The 14,090-nt window shown below is 33.8% G+C and overlaps 1 protein-coding gene across 3 annotated transcripts; it reads left to right on the forward strand.

Moving 5' to 3' along the window:
- Positions 1-3,678: 3,678 nt before the first annotated feature.
- LOC125870293 (putative DUF21 domain-containing protein At1g03270) lies at positions 3,679-13,874 on the forward strand. 3 transcript variants are annotated; one of them, XM_049550694.1, is made up of 14 exons: positions 3,679-3,828; positions 3,961-4,255; positions 4,357-4,433; positions 4,900-4,983; positions 5,075-5,188; positions 5,710-5,793; positions 5,967-6,038; positions 9,761-9,828; positions 11,059-11,146; positions 11,244-11,317; positions 11,386-11,764; positions 12,027-12,073; positions 12,210-12,282; positions 13,502-13,874. In XM_049550694.1, the coding sequence occupies exons 2-14, from the start codon at positions 4,006-4,008 to the stop codon at positions 13,559-13,561; spliced, it is 1,470 nt and encodes a 489-aa protein (XP_049406651.1). In that variant the 5' UTR covers positions 3,679-3,828; positions 3,961-4,005; the 3' UTR covers positions 13,562-13,874. The 3 variants fall into 3 exon arrangements, with proteins under 3 accessions (XP_049406651.1, XP_049406652.1, XP_049406650.1); XM_049550695.1 differs by having other exon boundaries at positions 4,004-4,255; XM_049550693.1 differs by having other exon boundaries at positions 3,679-3,823; positions 4,004-4,255.
- Positions 13,875-14,090: the final 216 nt, after the last annotated feature.

Consider the following 14,090-nt stretch of genomic DNA (forward strand, 5'->3'; position numbering starts at 1 on the left):
TGTTTTTTTTTTCAAAAGCATTTTTTTTAAAAGCAACAATGTTAAACAGACTCTAAGTCATCCCGAAGAAAAATCTTAACCTCAAGAATAATTTAAATAAATATTTGATTAGTGCGAATCAATAGATTATTAGAACTGACTCTTGAATAGAGTTATATTTCAATAATTATCTTAAACCTGTCTTATCAATTACCTTTACTTCTCCAATTGATAATTAATTGTCGTTACTCAACTTTCAATTTTTATGTGCTCAATTTTACTAGTTTACAATTCTAGTTGATTAGTTGTGGTTTATAATCACATCAATCTAAATATTCTTAAGAGTATTAAGTAAAAAATTATTTGAATTAATTCACGTGGAGACGATATTTTTTTGTATTTAAATTTATTTTTGTGCAACATCTATATTGTATTATTTTTTCAATAGTAATTTGGTTATTTTGTGTGATTAGTAGTTAATTTATGAGTACTTTTAGTGACTTGGTTATATAAATAGATAACTATTTCAAATTGTGCGTAATTGGTGCATAAATATACTATATTTGATTAGCGAGTATTTTAATTATATCCATATTTTTTGCTTACCATAATTAATCTCATTTTTTTAATGTTTGTGTTTTGAAACATACTTTGCTTAAATCAATAATATTATTTGAGATTTGTTGACACCATTTGGATTGAGACTGATAGGCTAGAGTGTGTTTCGACGTTGTTACACTAGATCTTGCAATTACAAAAATTTTAATCTAGAGCCATTCAATACGATTAGACAGATGGTGCCGCTAATATCACAATAATATTTTGCTTGACTGGGCATCATAATTAAAAAAGTAACCAAATAATTTACCTGGTCAAACTTTAAGTATTATCGCAAAGATTTCATTGTGAGTGTTGTGAGTTAAAGTCTCTAATGTCGTGATCCTGTACCACAAATTGCTACAATGATGAAGATATTGTAGGTGTGTGGTTATTAATAACTGAAAAGCAAAATATATATTTTTTAAAGAGATTTTGAGTAAGGTAATCTCGATTTTGAAATTCTAATAGATGAACATTTAACGTATAAAACAATTTAATGATTTCTTACACTAGTCTTAATATCATACTTGAATTTGGAATAACTTCAACCATGAGATATTGAGTTTGTATAATCTAAAAAGAGTAATTTAGACTTAGGTTTTAAAAACGAATTTGAAAAATATGTCGAGACATATGAAAAAATGAACAAAATACATAATTTATTATTTCACATTTTATACATAAAAATATAAAATAATATATATATATATTATCATAAAGTATACATGTATTAGTATTTTGTTATATGGATTTTTAAATTACAAATCAAACATTATATAAATTTTATACATGAATAACTTACCTTCTAACCAATATATATATATATATATATNCCTGTACCACAAATTGCTACTATGATGAAGATATTGTAGGTGTGTGGTTATTAATAACTGAAAAGTAAAGTATATATTTTTTAAAGAGATTTTGAGTAAGGTAATCTCGATTTTGAAATTCTAATAGATGAACATTTAACGTATAAACCAATTTAATGATTTCTTACACTAGTCTTAATATCATACTTGAATTTGGAATAACTTCAACCATGAGATATTGAGTTTGTATAATCTAAAAAGAGTAATTTAGACTTAGGTTTTAAAAACGAATTTGAAAAAAATATGTCGAGACATATGAAAAAATGAACAAAATACATAATTTAGTTATTTCACATTTTATACATAAAAATATAAAACAATATATATATATATATATTGGTTAGAAGGTAAGTTATTTATGTATAAAATTTATATAATGTTTGATTTGTAATTTAAAAATCCATATAACAAAATACTAATACATATATATATATATATATATATTAGCCAACAACCAAAAGGACTAAAGTGGAAAAATAGACAATTAATTGAGGACTATAACAATAATCAATGGTGGCTATTTTCCAAAGAAATGGGCTACGACTGCAATTCAAAATTAGGCCAAAAAAGTTAAAAAATAACTAACAATCCAAGTCTCCAAAAATCAGCTAATCCATGCATGGTACAGAGGCAAACATATAAATTGTGCTTCTTCACCCTAAATTTAAGCCATTCAAATCCATCCAATGGCTATAATACAATTAACCTATATATATATATATATATATATATATATGACACTTTTGAGGCCAAATTGGCTTATATGACAGTAATTCGAAAATGCATTAATTTGTTCGGTTGAAAATTGTCATGATCCCTGATTCTCTGTTATGCCTTCTTCTTCTTCAGGTGGATGACTTTCTAACAATAACACACAATGCTTATGTCAGGGACCAAATACAAATGGAGAAAGCAAATTGAAAAAGCTAGATTGGTATTTAACCGTTCCATCAGAGTCACTTCATTTTTATGGATTTAGACGAAAACTTTCCTCCTGAATCCTATTTTATTTTACTTTTTTTGAACGGTACAAATGTACCGCTGAAGAAGCACCAACATCCATGTGAAAAAAAAAATGCTTGAAAAAATGAAAGTTAGATTACTGTCAACAGTTGCAAGATCAAGACAAAGTTTTTAGGATCTATCATTAATATTCTTACCATTGTTAGTACTAACTTAGTAGTGTAATTCTCAACTAAAAATTGTGTGAAATTACAATTTCCGTCTGATGGCAGAGATATTTCTTTGGTTAATTCTCAAAATTACAATTGTTGATGTAAATTCTTTCCCATGTAGTGTTTTTTTATGAAATCAATGTGTTCTATCAATTGTTGAAACATGTAGGTGTAATTATTTTGGTTGACAGACGAACCTAACTATGCACCCACTATATCTTTTTGAAGGTACTAATGCATTATTAACTTGATGCTAATACAATCTGTAATCACGAAAAATATAAGATAAGATATATCTTTTGGTCTATTTTTTTAATACTAAATATTGCATATTTGAACACATTTCAAATCAAATTGTTGGGCTTAGGCCCTGTGCATCGCACGGACATCACTTTCTAGTATATATATATATGGAAAAATTATAGAAATTCGCCTTTTAGTTTACTTATTACCACTATCCCCTATTAGTTTTACAAATCTCCAAAATCCCTCATTTTCGCGCATCAGATTAGTGTATCATGTATAAAATGTACATCAAATTAGTGTATCATGTATAAAATGTAATGTATCTTACTTAACGATTAATGTATCTCGCGCATCAGATTAATGTATCAGTGCTTATATTATTGTATCAATTTGAGGGATTTAAGTAATTATAAACTTTTAAGAGATAGATTGTAATTTTGCCTTAAAAGTATGTGATTTCTGTAATTTGTCCTATATATTATGCATGCATAACTCACCTCCAAACCACCCAATCGATTCTTAATAACTCACCTCCAAATCATCTACCACGACAAGAGAGAGTTGCTCAGATGATAAAAGAGCAAAAGTGAAAACTCGTGAAGAAATAGGGTGATAAAAAAAAAAAATCACTAACTCGAGACCCCTAATAACTTACCTTCAAACCAACCACTGCCTACCCGAAATGGAAAAAAAAGAAAGAGTTAGCTTTCATGAGTCGAAGTAAATGTCTTATTTGGCCCCACACTGAATATTTTCCAAGTCCTTTTCCCATAGATACCCTTTGTTTGTATATCCCCTGCAAAAAAAACTGATTTTGCCGTGTTCCCTTCTCACTGATTCTTTCTCTTTTCTCCTCGGGATTCTCACCAAATCCGACCGCCGTCTACGGTGGCCCTCACCTCACCCTCCGCCGTTACTTAATGCAGTAATGAAAATCCAAAACCAATTCAAGTAACGTAAGACTAATTAGTTAAATATTGACATTATTATATTTTCATTTCATATTTCTGTCATTTTCTTGCCGTTTGTCACCAGCACAGTTTCTCCTCTTTTTGTGTATATTATAATTTTTGCTGTCACTTCTACAGAGCAACAACTCCACCGAATTTTTTTTTACCTGAAAATTTCCAGTGATGGGTTTGGTAATGAATGTGGTAGCAATAGCCCTAGCTGCTGGGCACAAAACGAAGAGACCCTTTGGTGTGGATGATCAGGATATTGAATTTGGAAACCCATGGTGGTTTGTTTATGCGGGTGTGTCTTGTTTTCTCGTGCTTTTTGCTGGAATTATGTCCGGGCTTACGTTGGGGCTGATGTCAATGGGACTTGTTGAGCTTGAAATTCTTCAAAGGAGTGGTACTATTACTGAGAAGAAACAAGCAGGTTTGTCAATTGATTTTGATTTTGATTGAAATCTTGATTTTTTTTCATGTGGGGTTATTGATTCAAGAAATTGATGTTTTTTTTTGTTTTGTTTAATTCAGCTACTATTTTACCTGTTGTTCAAAAGCAGCATCAGCTTCTTGTAACTTTGCTTTTGTGTAATGCGGCTGCAATGGAGGTGAGTAGTTGGGGGGTTAAGTCTTAATCATAACAAGGACATGCACGGGTTTCTCATAATTTGATCAGCTTTCTTTATCAAGTTCACTGTTACTTACTGTATAAATGTTTCCAATAGGAGTAGTATAATGAAGTACAATAACAACTCTGTCTTAGTCCCAAACAAGTTGTGATCGGGTATGTGAATCCTCATTCACCATGATACAGGTAAAAATGAAAGTAAAAAGTAATTTTATATATAAATAGTAGTAGTAATAACAATATTAAAAATTGCAATAGGTTCAAAATCAACGCGACATGACTAAAACCCATTCTCAACTAGTAGATATCACTTATATGAACCACATATAATACAAAATTTACAAAATATTTATTTTTGGCTCTTGCCTGGAATGTGTAGTGGTGCAGTTTCGATCAATAACATTTACTAAGTGATACAATTTCTGTTATGATCATGGACTTTGCAGGCTCTTCCAATATACTTAGACAAAATTTTCCATCCTGTTGTTGCTGTCGTTCTCTCTGTGACTTTTGTTTTAGCTTTTGGTGAGGTAATATACTTCCATCCACTGTATAACTGCTAGACATGTATTCTTGAACTGGGAACTGCGACAATGTCATTGCTTTTGCTTGCTAATTCAGATTATTCCACAAGCGATATGCTCCCGATATGGGCTTGCTGTAGGTGCAAACTTTGTCTGGCTTGTTCGTGTTCTTATGATCATTTGCTATCCCATTTCTTACCCGATTGGAAAGGTAATTTTTGTTTCTCTTGGGTCTCTACTAGCACTTGTTGTGTCGTCTATCCCTCTATTCCTATTTGATCTTGCTACAACTTATTTTGGACAGTCTTCGGATGGGACCATCTATGGTCATAGTGATCAAAGTTTAAAGTACTGTATAGGAAATGTAATAATTTTTTTTGGGTATCAAGAGTTTGTTTGTTCTGCACGTCAGAACAAATGATATTTCTATCCTTTACAACTGAGTTTTTATTAGTATTGCATGTGGATCTCTATCCAAAAAAAGAAAAGCAAATTGGATGTAGATCTCCTTCTTCATAGGCAGTAGTGTACTGGTTCATTACTTTGGACTAATCTATACAGCGCAGACTTGAAATCTTATATTACTGTGGCTAGAAAACCAATCAAGGTTTTCACTACACTTGATATATGGTCTCTAATTCAAGGAGTTCATGCAGTCAATACTGTTGTTTACAATTTAAAGACTTCTTTGTGAAGTTGTGACATTTAAATATTCAAATTGACATGGCTTAGGTTCTTGATGCTGTGTTGGGACATCATAGTGCTTTGTTCAGACGAGCTCAGTTGAAAGCCCTTGTTTCTATCCATGGTATAGAGGTAATCCCTCTAAATTAGTGTTCATTTTCAGAAGACTGAAGTTGATTTAGCTGGTGATCATGACCAAAGTGTCTCCTAAAAGTTACCACTATTAGGTGGCAGTTTTCTCTAGTATGCTACCTTAATAAGTGACTTAACATTGTTATAATAACACTCCATTTTTCTAAGTTCAGGCTGGTAAAGGTGGTGAACTCACACATGATGAAACTACTATTATTCGCGGAGCACTGGATTTGGCAACAAAGGTATGCAACAGTATTCTCCACTTTGCTTGTCAGTTCTTTTCCTTGTTCTCCTTTTTCTTTTTGATCTAGCATATCTTTTGATAAAGTATCTGCTTCTAGCACAAGAAGGCCTAGCAAAAGATGATATAACCTTCTGCCCTTTCTTAGAGTAGTTTTGCTTCAAAATGCTACTCCCTTTGTTTCAATTTATATATCTTTTACAACCCACACTACCCCCTAGACATGACATGATGATAGTACCCCGAGAGACCCTAAACAAGCCACTTGTCAGAAGCATGACACTAAGATAACAACATAACTGAAATGAAGCATAACAGTGGAAAAGTAAAGTCCAAAACATCAACTCTTGACAATACCAAATAGAGTATGATGACTTCATAGGCGGAAAACATACTATGTCTGACAACAAGTCTCTACTAATGATAGGTGTGGCTAGGACAAGCCCTAGCTCACAAAATAGTCTGAAAACTAAGATGACTGGATGAATTCAAAACTGATAAAGTGGCCATGCCCTCGAACCATAAGGACTCAAACACTGATCAATCCACTACCCACAGCTGGATGGAGGAACGTCAGAACTCATAACCTATATTATGAGACAATATAGGCATAAGGGATATATGCATCAGTACTCGGAATGTACTGAATATGGGGAAAATGCATAAGTACAAACATGAAGCATGCAAGTTTAAAATGTGATAATGCATGACCAAGTAAAACATATCAAATCTAGATAAGTTAAATTCATAAATCATAGAACAAGTTCAATGCAATATTTGAGAATCATAGCATAAGCTTAAATCATAGTCTTTTGAGGAAGTCATAAATTGTTTGAGAAAACCAAATTCTTGTGTGGGATGTGTATTGTTAACCAACATAAACCATGTGAGCTATAACATGGAGTTCGTGTACTACTTCCACATCGAAAAGAGATTGTCCTACTTGCCAAGGTAAGGACCATATTCTTAAGCTTAGGTAGATCCACTAGCTAATGTCTTTCTAAGTCAAAGTCCTAGTGGGGCACGTAGTTATGAGACCAGGGGATTGCTACTATAGAACTCCGCCTCTACTAACGGGTGAGCCTCCATCCCAATGTCCACTCGGTGCTAAGTAAACTCCCAACCGAAACGTACATAATAATACCGTAATCATAATAGTTGAAATGGTAAGAATCTAGTAATACCAACCCAATCATAAACTTCATATCATAGAATAACCCCTTTCAAAATCATGATTTCATAATACATTCATAAAGACACTTATTTAAAGCATCTAAATCATGATTATCTTTCATAATGAGTATACTTCGATTGGAAGAAACCTTTTCATAAAAAACATGTTGATACTTTATCTAAAAGCATCCTTGATCCATAAAATTTGATTTATGGATTTTTTTCATAATGAGTATACTTCGATTTATCAGAGGAACATAAAATTAGGTTTTTTTTTCACAAAAAACCTACCAACACTAATTTTGAAGGAAAAAAAAAAGTACCGATTTTTTCCACTTTTTCTCTTATCATATATTTTCCTCTTTTTCTTTTACCATATATTTTAGGACTCTTTTTTATGTACACAAGGAAAAAAAACCTACCAACATCAATTCTCCATATATTGTCAACATTTTTAAGGACCTTCATACTTTTTATATAACTAGTTTCTCGTTACGTGCATTACACGTGTATATTAAATTATGTATGTCTTAACAGTACATGGAAGAAGTGGCCGTTTCAAAGCAATGATTAAGAGAAAGTGACAAATTCAAGTTCTACTTTCCTTACTTATTCTTTAATTAGCAACCATTTATGGTTCAAAAAATTTACTATCTATAAGTATTAAGATAGATGGTAACGACCTTAAAAAAAAAAAATAAAAAAAAAATATATATATATATATTAATTATGTGTGTTGCATCTATGTTATGATTAGATATACCTAAATTAAAGTTCTTTTTGATAGTTCGTTCTCTTACCAAGGAAAATTTATTTGATGATATACATTTTGTATCACAAGGATAGTAGTACCTCAAATTCCGTTGAACTTCAAACTCACTCAGCGACTGCAAATCACACTTAAGTTTTTAAAGAAAAAGAAGGGTAGAAAAACTTAGAAATTTCGTAGTTTAAAAATGAGAGGAAATCCCTCTATTTATAGCGAATAAAGGGTAGGAAGACATTCTTCTGGAATGATGTGTGGGTTGGACAACACTGTCTGAAACAGTGAAACAGTTGCATCCTGAGATTTATAATCTGAACCAACAGAAGGAAGCAACAGTAGCAGAAGTCAAAGATAACCAAGGATGGAACCTATCTTTTAGGAGAAGGTTGAATGACTGGGAAATAGACAAATTAGAAGATTTTTACAAGCCTTTGGAGCAGGCAAGTAACCTTGACGCAAAGGAGGACAGTTTACAATGGTTGAGGGCCAACAATGGGAAGTTCACAATAAAATCAGCTTATAGACATTTTGACAGGCCAGCTGAAATGTTGTTACCATGGCCTTGGAAGATGATATGGAAAATTAATGTACCTCACAAGGTGGCTTGTTTCACCTGGTTGGTAGTTAGGGAAGCAGTACTAACTCAGGACAATCTAATGAAAAGGGGAAGACAGTTATGTTCNGCTTATAGACATTTTGACAGGCCAGCTGAAATGTTGTTACCATGGCCTTGGAAGATGATATGGAAAATTAATGTACCTCACAAGGTGGCTTGTTTCACCTGGTTGGTAGTTAGGGAAGCAGTACTAACTCAGGACAATCTAATGAAAAGGGGAAGACAGTTATGCTCCAGGTGCTTTTTTTGTGAAATAGAAACAGAGACAACAAACCATCGCTTCCTCCATTGCAGAGTGACACAGAAATTGTGGCAGGTCTTTTTGAATTTGAGGGGAATCAGCTGGTCCATGCCAAGACACACCTCAGATTTTCTAGGATGCTGGAATAGAGAAGGGAATACATCAGGTCACAAGGAGAGATGGAAGATTGTCCCTGCTTGCATCTGGTGGACAATTTGGAAGGAAAGGAACCAGAGATGCTTCGAAAACAAGAGCATCCCTTTCCAGAGTTTGAAGTTGAACTGTCTTGTAACCCTTTATTTTTGGTGTAATCATGTCCTCCCCAAAGAGATGGAGGCTATTACTCACTTTTTAGATAGTTTAGGAGGGGTATAAATGATAGATCTTTTGGTTTTGCTTACTGTATATTCCTGTTGTAATTAGTACTGAAATACACCATTGGTGTATTGTTGTCTATAAAATGTAAACTTTCTCAAAAAAAAAGAAGAGGAAATCTCTCTATTTTATAGCGAACAAAGGGTAGTATGAACATGTGTTTGATTTTCTAGTTGGGGGTATTATCGTAATTTAACATTCAAGTTAGGGAGTTCATGCTTTTAAGGTATTATAGAATTATATATTATAGATAGATAGATAGATATAGATAGATAGATCATAGAAGATAGATAGCTACACATCTTAAATTTAAGACCACAAAATTCAAAAGTATTCCTTTCTTTCTTAAACTCGATGCTTGGTCAAACTAAGACACATTAAATAAAATGAGATAGAGGGAGTAATAAATAAATAGTCAGCAACTTCTCGCATAGGCTACTGATATCATGTTACCAACCAAACTAATGTTTCTTCTGTCTTTTAGTAACTTCAGTCAGGCATATTTTCACAACTTCTAAGAACAATGGTCTAAGCTTTCTCAGATTTGTGCAGACTGCAGCAGTGGCTATGACGCCTATCGAATCAACCTTTTCTCTGGATGTCAATTCAAAGTTGGACTGGTGAGATTATGATAGACTGGTCCATTTTATTTTTTAAATTGGCCTGGATACCCATCTAGATTGAATGATTCAAAGAACCTATTCAAGTTGATTTTTAAGCCTTAAAATCTCCCCAACAAAGGTCAGCCAGAGTGATCTTGTATTCTCATGCAACAATTAAAAGAAGGCAATTACAAATTAATCATATTGGGGGCGAGAATGAATTTCTTATATGAAATGACTCTTGTTCTGATGCTTTGTGCACCCTTCCCGAGACTCTGCCAACATGGGATGCTTTATGCACTGGGCTGCCCTTTACTCTTTGTTCAGACAAGTTCCATTTGTGCTACGTGTATGCCTCTCCTTCGTAAAATTTCTTTTCCATATTTGAATGGTACATTGAGAAGGGGTAGAAGAATTCTGTTCTACCTCCTTTGTTGCTTAGTCCTACATTTTTCATGGGCTAGTCATCTTATTTCTTTAAAATATAGAGAGTGCTAAGAAAATCTAAGCAGTTTTAATCTTCTAGAGAGTGAATGACTGAAATTTTTACTGTTGCATGAACTCCAAATGTCCATTTTCTTTTTAAATTGGCCTGGATACCCATCTAGATTGAATGACACAAAGAACCCATTCCTGTTGATTTTTAAGCCTTAAAGTCTTCCCAACGAAGGCCAGCCAGAGTGATCTTGCTTCTATTCTCATGCAACAATTAAAAGAAGGCAATTACAAACTAATCATATTGGGTGAGAATGAATTTCATATATGAAATGACTTGTTCTGACTCTTTGTTCACCCTTCTTGGAACCCTGCCAACACGGGATGCTTTGCGCACTGGGCTGCCCTTTACTCTTTGTTCAGACGAGTTCTATTTGTGATACGTTTATGTCTTTCCTCCTTCGTAAAATTTCTTTTCCGTATTTGAATGGTACATTGAGAAGGAATAGAAGAATTCTGTTCTACCTCCTTTGTTGCTAAGTTCTGCATTTTTCATGGGCTATTCGTCTTATTCCTTTAAAATATTGAGAGTGCTAAGAAAATCTAAGCAGTTTTAATCTTCTAGAGAGTGAGCGACCGAAGTTTCAAGAGAGGATTGTAACTTTCATAGAGATCAGCTTAAGAAACTGTGGTCACTTTCAAGCTTAAGCTACTCTTGCTCTTTTTGGTTCCCCCCCCAAAAAAAAAACACACAATCAATGTTTGTGGCAAGAGATGTACAGATTTCTTTATTTAACAAGCTCATCTATTCAGGGAAGCGATTGGGAAAATCCTAGCACGAGGTCATAGCCGTGTTCCTGTTTATTCTGAACATCCAAAGAATATTATCGGACTTCTACTGGTTTGTGGGAAATTTGATCTCAAAATATTTCATTGTGTATGTTTCCCTTGGTGATTTAATGAAGCATCAGCTTCCCTGTTGCTTCTATATGGGACAGGTAAAGAGTCTTCTTACAGTACGAGCAGAAACAGAGACCCCCGTTAGTTCTGTTTCCATCAGGAGAATGCCTAGGTACGTTATGTGTTAATTTTTGACGTAGACTACACTGAGAATATAATTTCTCATACATAGTGTTTCAGGGTACCAGAGGATATGCCTTTGTATGATATTCTCAATGAATTTCAAAAGGGAAGCAGTCACATGGCAGCTGTAGAGAAAGTAAGCAAGAAAGACTGCAACCTTGTTTCTGATCGAGCTGGTGTCAAAGGTGGAGAAAACAAATTTTGTAATGGGGACTCACAGTTAACTACACCATTCCTGTGCAAGAATGATGAAAAATCAAACACTCTTACTATAAATATCGATAAGGTCTCGTTGCAGAATCAAGAAATTAAATTCCCGTCGTTGCATCAAAATGGTGTTATGACAAATAACTCAACATATTTAGCAGAGGATATTGAAGAGGGGGAAGTCATTGGCATCATTACTCTGGAAGATGTTTTTGAGGAACTCCTGCAGGTAATCTGTTTCTTCACTGTCTTTCCCAATGTGTTACCTTATGTATCAGTTCGTATGGGTTTTATCTTAGTGCTTGCAACTCATTGCAAGTTTCCAAGTGGGGATTTTGAACATCCTGTTGGCTAACTTCCAAAATTAATTCAAATTCATTATCCAATTAGACTTATATCTTCCTTTTACTGAATGCCTTTTGCTTCAGCTTTTATCATTTTCAATAACTGAAACCACATTCTACTCATGACTGGATTCATCATGGATGCAGGAGGAAATTGTGGACGAGACTGACGTATATGTAGATGTTCATAAAAGGTCTAAAGAACCGACTTGACTTCTAAATTGTCTGTTTTTTGTTGATAATCATGGCTCGCTATTATAATTATTCCTAGTGACATTGTTGTAAGATTCTAAGTTGTTGACTTTCATCCTGGTACAATCTGTACTTCAGAATATGTGTAGCTGCTGCTTCATCAGTTGCTCGGGCACCTTCTACTAGGAAATTGACAGGTCAAAAGGCTTCAGTGAGTCTCAAACAATTTCTTCTGATATTTCCTATGTAGAAATGAAGTGCTTTTGCATGTTGAAATCTCTATCATACTCGTGCTTGTGTTGTGTGGTTTTTATTAGTAAGGTCTAAGATAATACTATACTGCTGTGATGTCGTAAGTCTTATTCTTAGTGTTTCATAATTTGATATTAAAACAGGAATTTTTAAATTAGAAGTGTATTTATTTCTGTTTCCTCAGACTAAGCTGGTTGTTGCTGCATAATATTCATGCTTTTGTAAATTATGATGGGGTGAAACAAATTTTGTCACCCAATCATCCTGGTAGCTTAGGTGCCAATTTGCTTGGTACATGAGCGTCTTTCTTTCACTATTTGAGGCCTACAAACTTTTTCTGGATCTTTGACCATTGAGTCAATTATGACTCTATTTTGCTAACATCAAGTAGTGCATAGGTGACTTCATGCTATTGCATGTGCACGGTGTAACTGTCACAAATCTTTGTTCCGTTCTTTCTTTGAAGGGCAATTTCTTATCCACACATCATTTAAGAGGTATTTTGTTCGTCATTTTCATTTGTGCTTGAGCATAATGAATATCAAATATACTGTTTTGCCTTTTATGTCTAAATTGATTGTCATTCTGTATGTTAATAGAAGCTGATAGAGACAGGGTATTTTGTCAGATAGTGTAATTTTAAGGATGTTAGGCTATAAGATTTCGATGTTAACCCAGTGAAAAGGGAAATATATCTGATTCAGCATATTCTATGTTTGAATTACATGTCTTCAGGATATGTTGCTTTGTTTTATAGAAGAAATCCAATGACAAAAATAGGAATAGGTAGTAGACATGACATAGATCATTGTATAAGTGATATAGGCTTTCAAATAGTGTAACCAGATGCTGGTTGGGTGCCATATTCGGAAGGGTGATGCAATTTTGGATTCTTCTTGAATGGAAGTGCATAACTTAGAAAATCTTTGACAACAGGGGAGGAATTACATGGTCTGGAAGGGGTTCAAATTGAATCACCTTTGTTGGAAAATTATACTGACATAAGGGAAGATTCTAGTTTAGTAGCAAAGGTGGCTAAATAGTTGTTTTAAGTTGCAGGTTTATTTGAATCTCCTTGTTAGAATACCCGGCTTCATCGCAGTTCAGCAAAAATGGTCCGTTGTGTCTGATTATTTGCTGGAGCTAACATCATAAAATTTATCCAACTTGTCATGTAGGGCAAGGGAAGCAAGGACGGACTCAAAAGAAGTCAGTTGAGCAATGATTGCAGTAGATAATGTGGAGATTGACCTTTCTTTGGCACCAATGTGCGGCTTATTAAGAGTAAATGGACCATTCAGGTTCAGTCTGTATAAAATTTTTGTAATCGTTTTCAATCAACCAAGCAATGTAAATTTTTGCAGTTTCGATTGTACTCTTGGTATCACTTGTATCAAGCTCGAGTATAGTGACTTAGACTGTAATAACAGCATCATTCTATTTTTCCCCTAGAGATAACTTCCCCCCTACACTTCTCTTTGTGCCCAGTTTGTGTAAAATGACATCTTCAATACAGAAAGAATGCAGCTGAGTAAAAGGTTGTTGCAACATACTAAGACATTTCATTTCCTGATTGAGTTCTTTTCTGCAAAAAGTAGTTCTTATCAATAGCTGGTGAAATTCTTCTGAAGGAGAATCTTAGTAGCTTAGTTGGTTGACTACCTGAATTTTCACTTTGTTGATGAACAGGGGCGGAGCTACCCTAGGGCAAGGGGTGTCAAGTGATACCCGTTCATCGGAAAATTACATTGTATATATAGGTCAAAA

This window comes from Solanum stenotomum, chromosome 7 (assembly GCF_019186545.1).
Source record: "Solanum stenotomum isolate F172 chromosome 7, ASM1918654v1, whole genome shotgun sequence".
In the NCBI taxonomy this organism is placed as follows: Eukaryota; Viridiplantae; Streptophyta; class Magnoliopsida; order Solanales; family Solanaceae; genus Solanum; species Solanum stenotomum.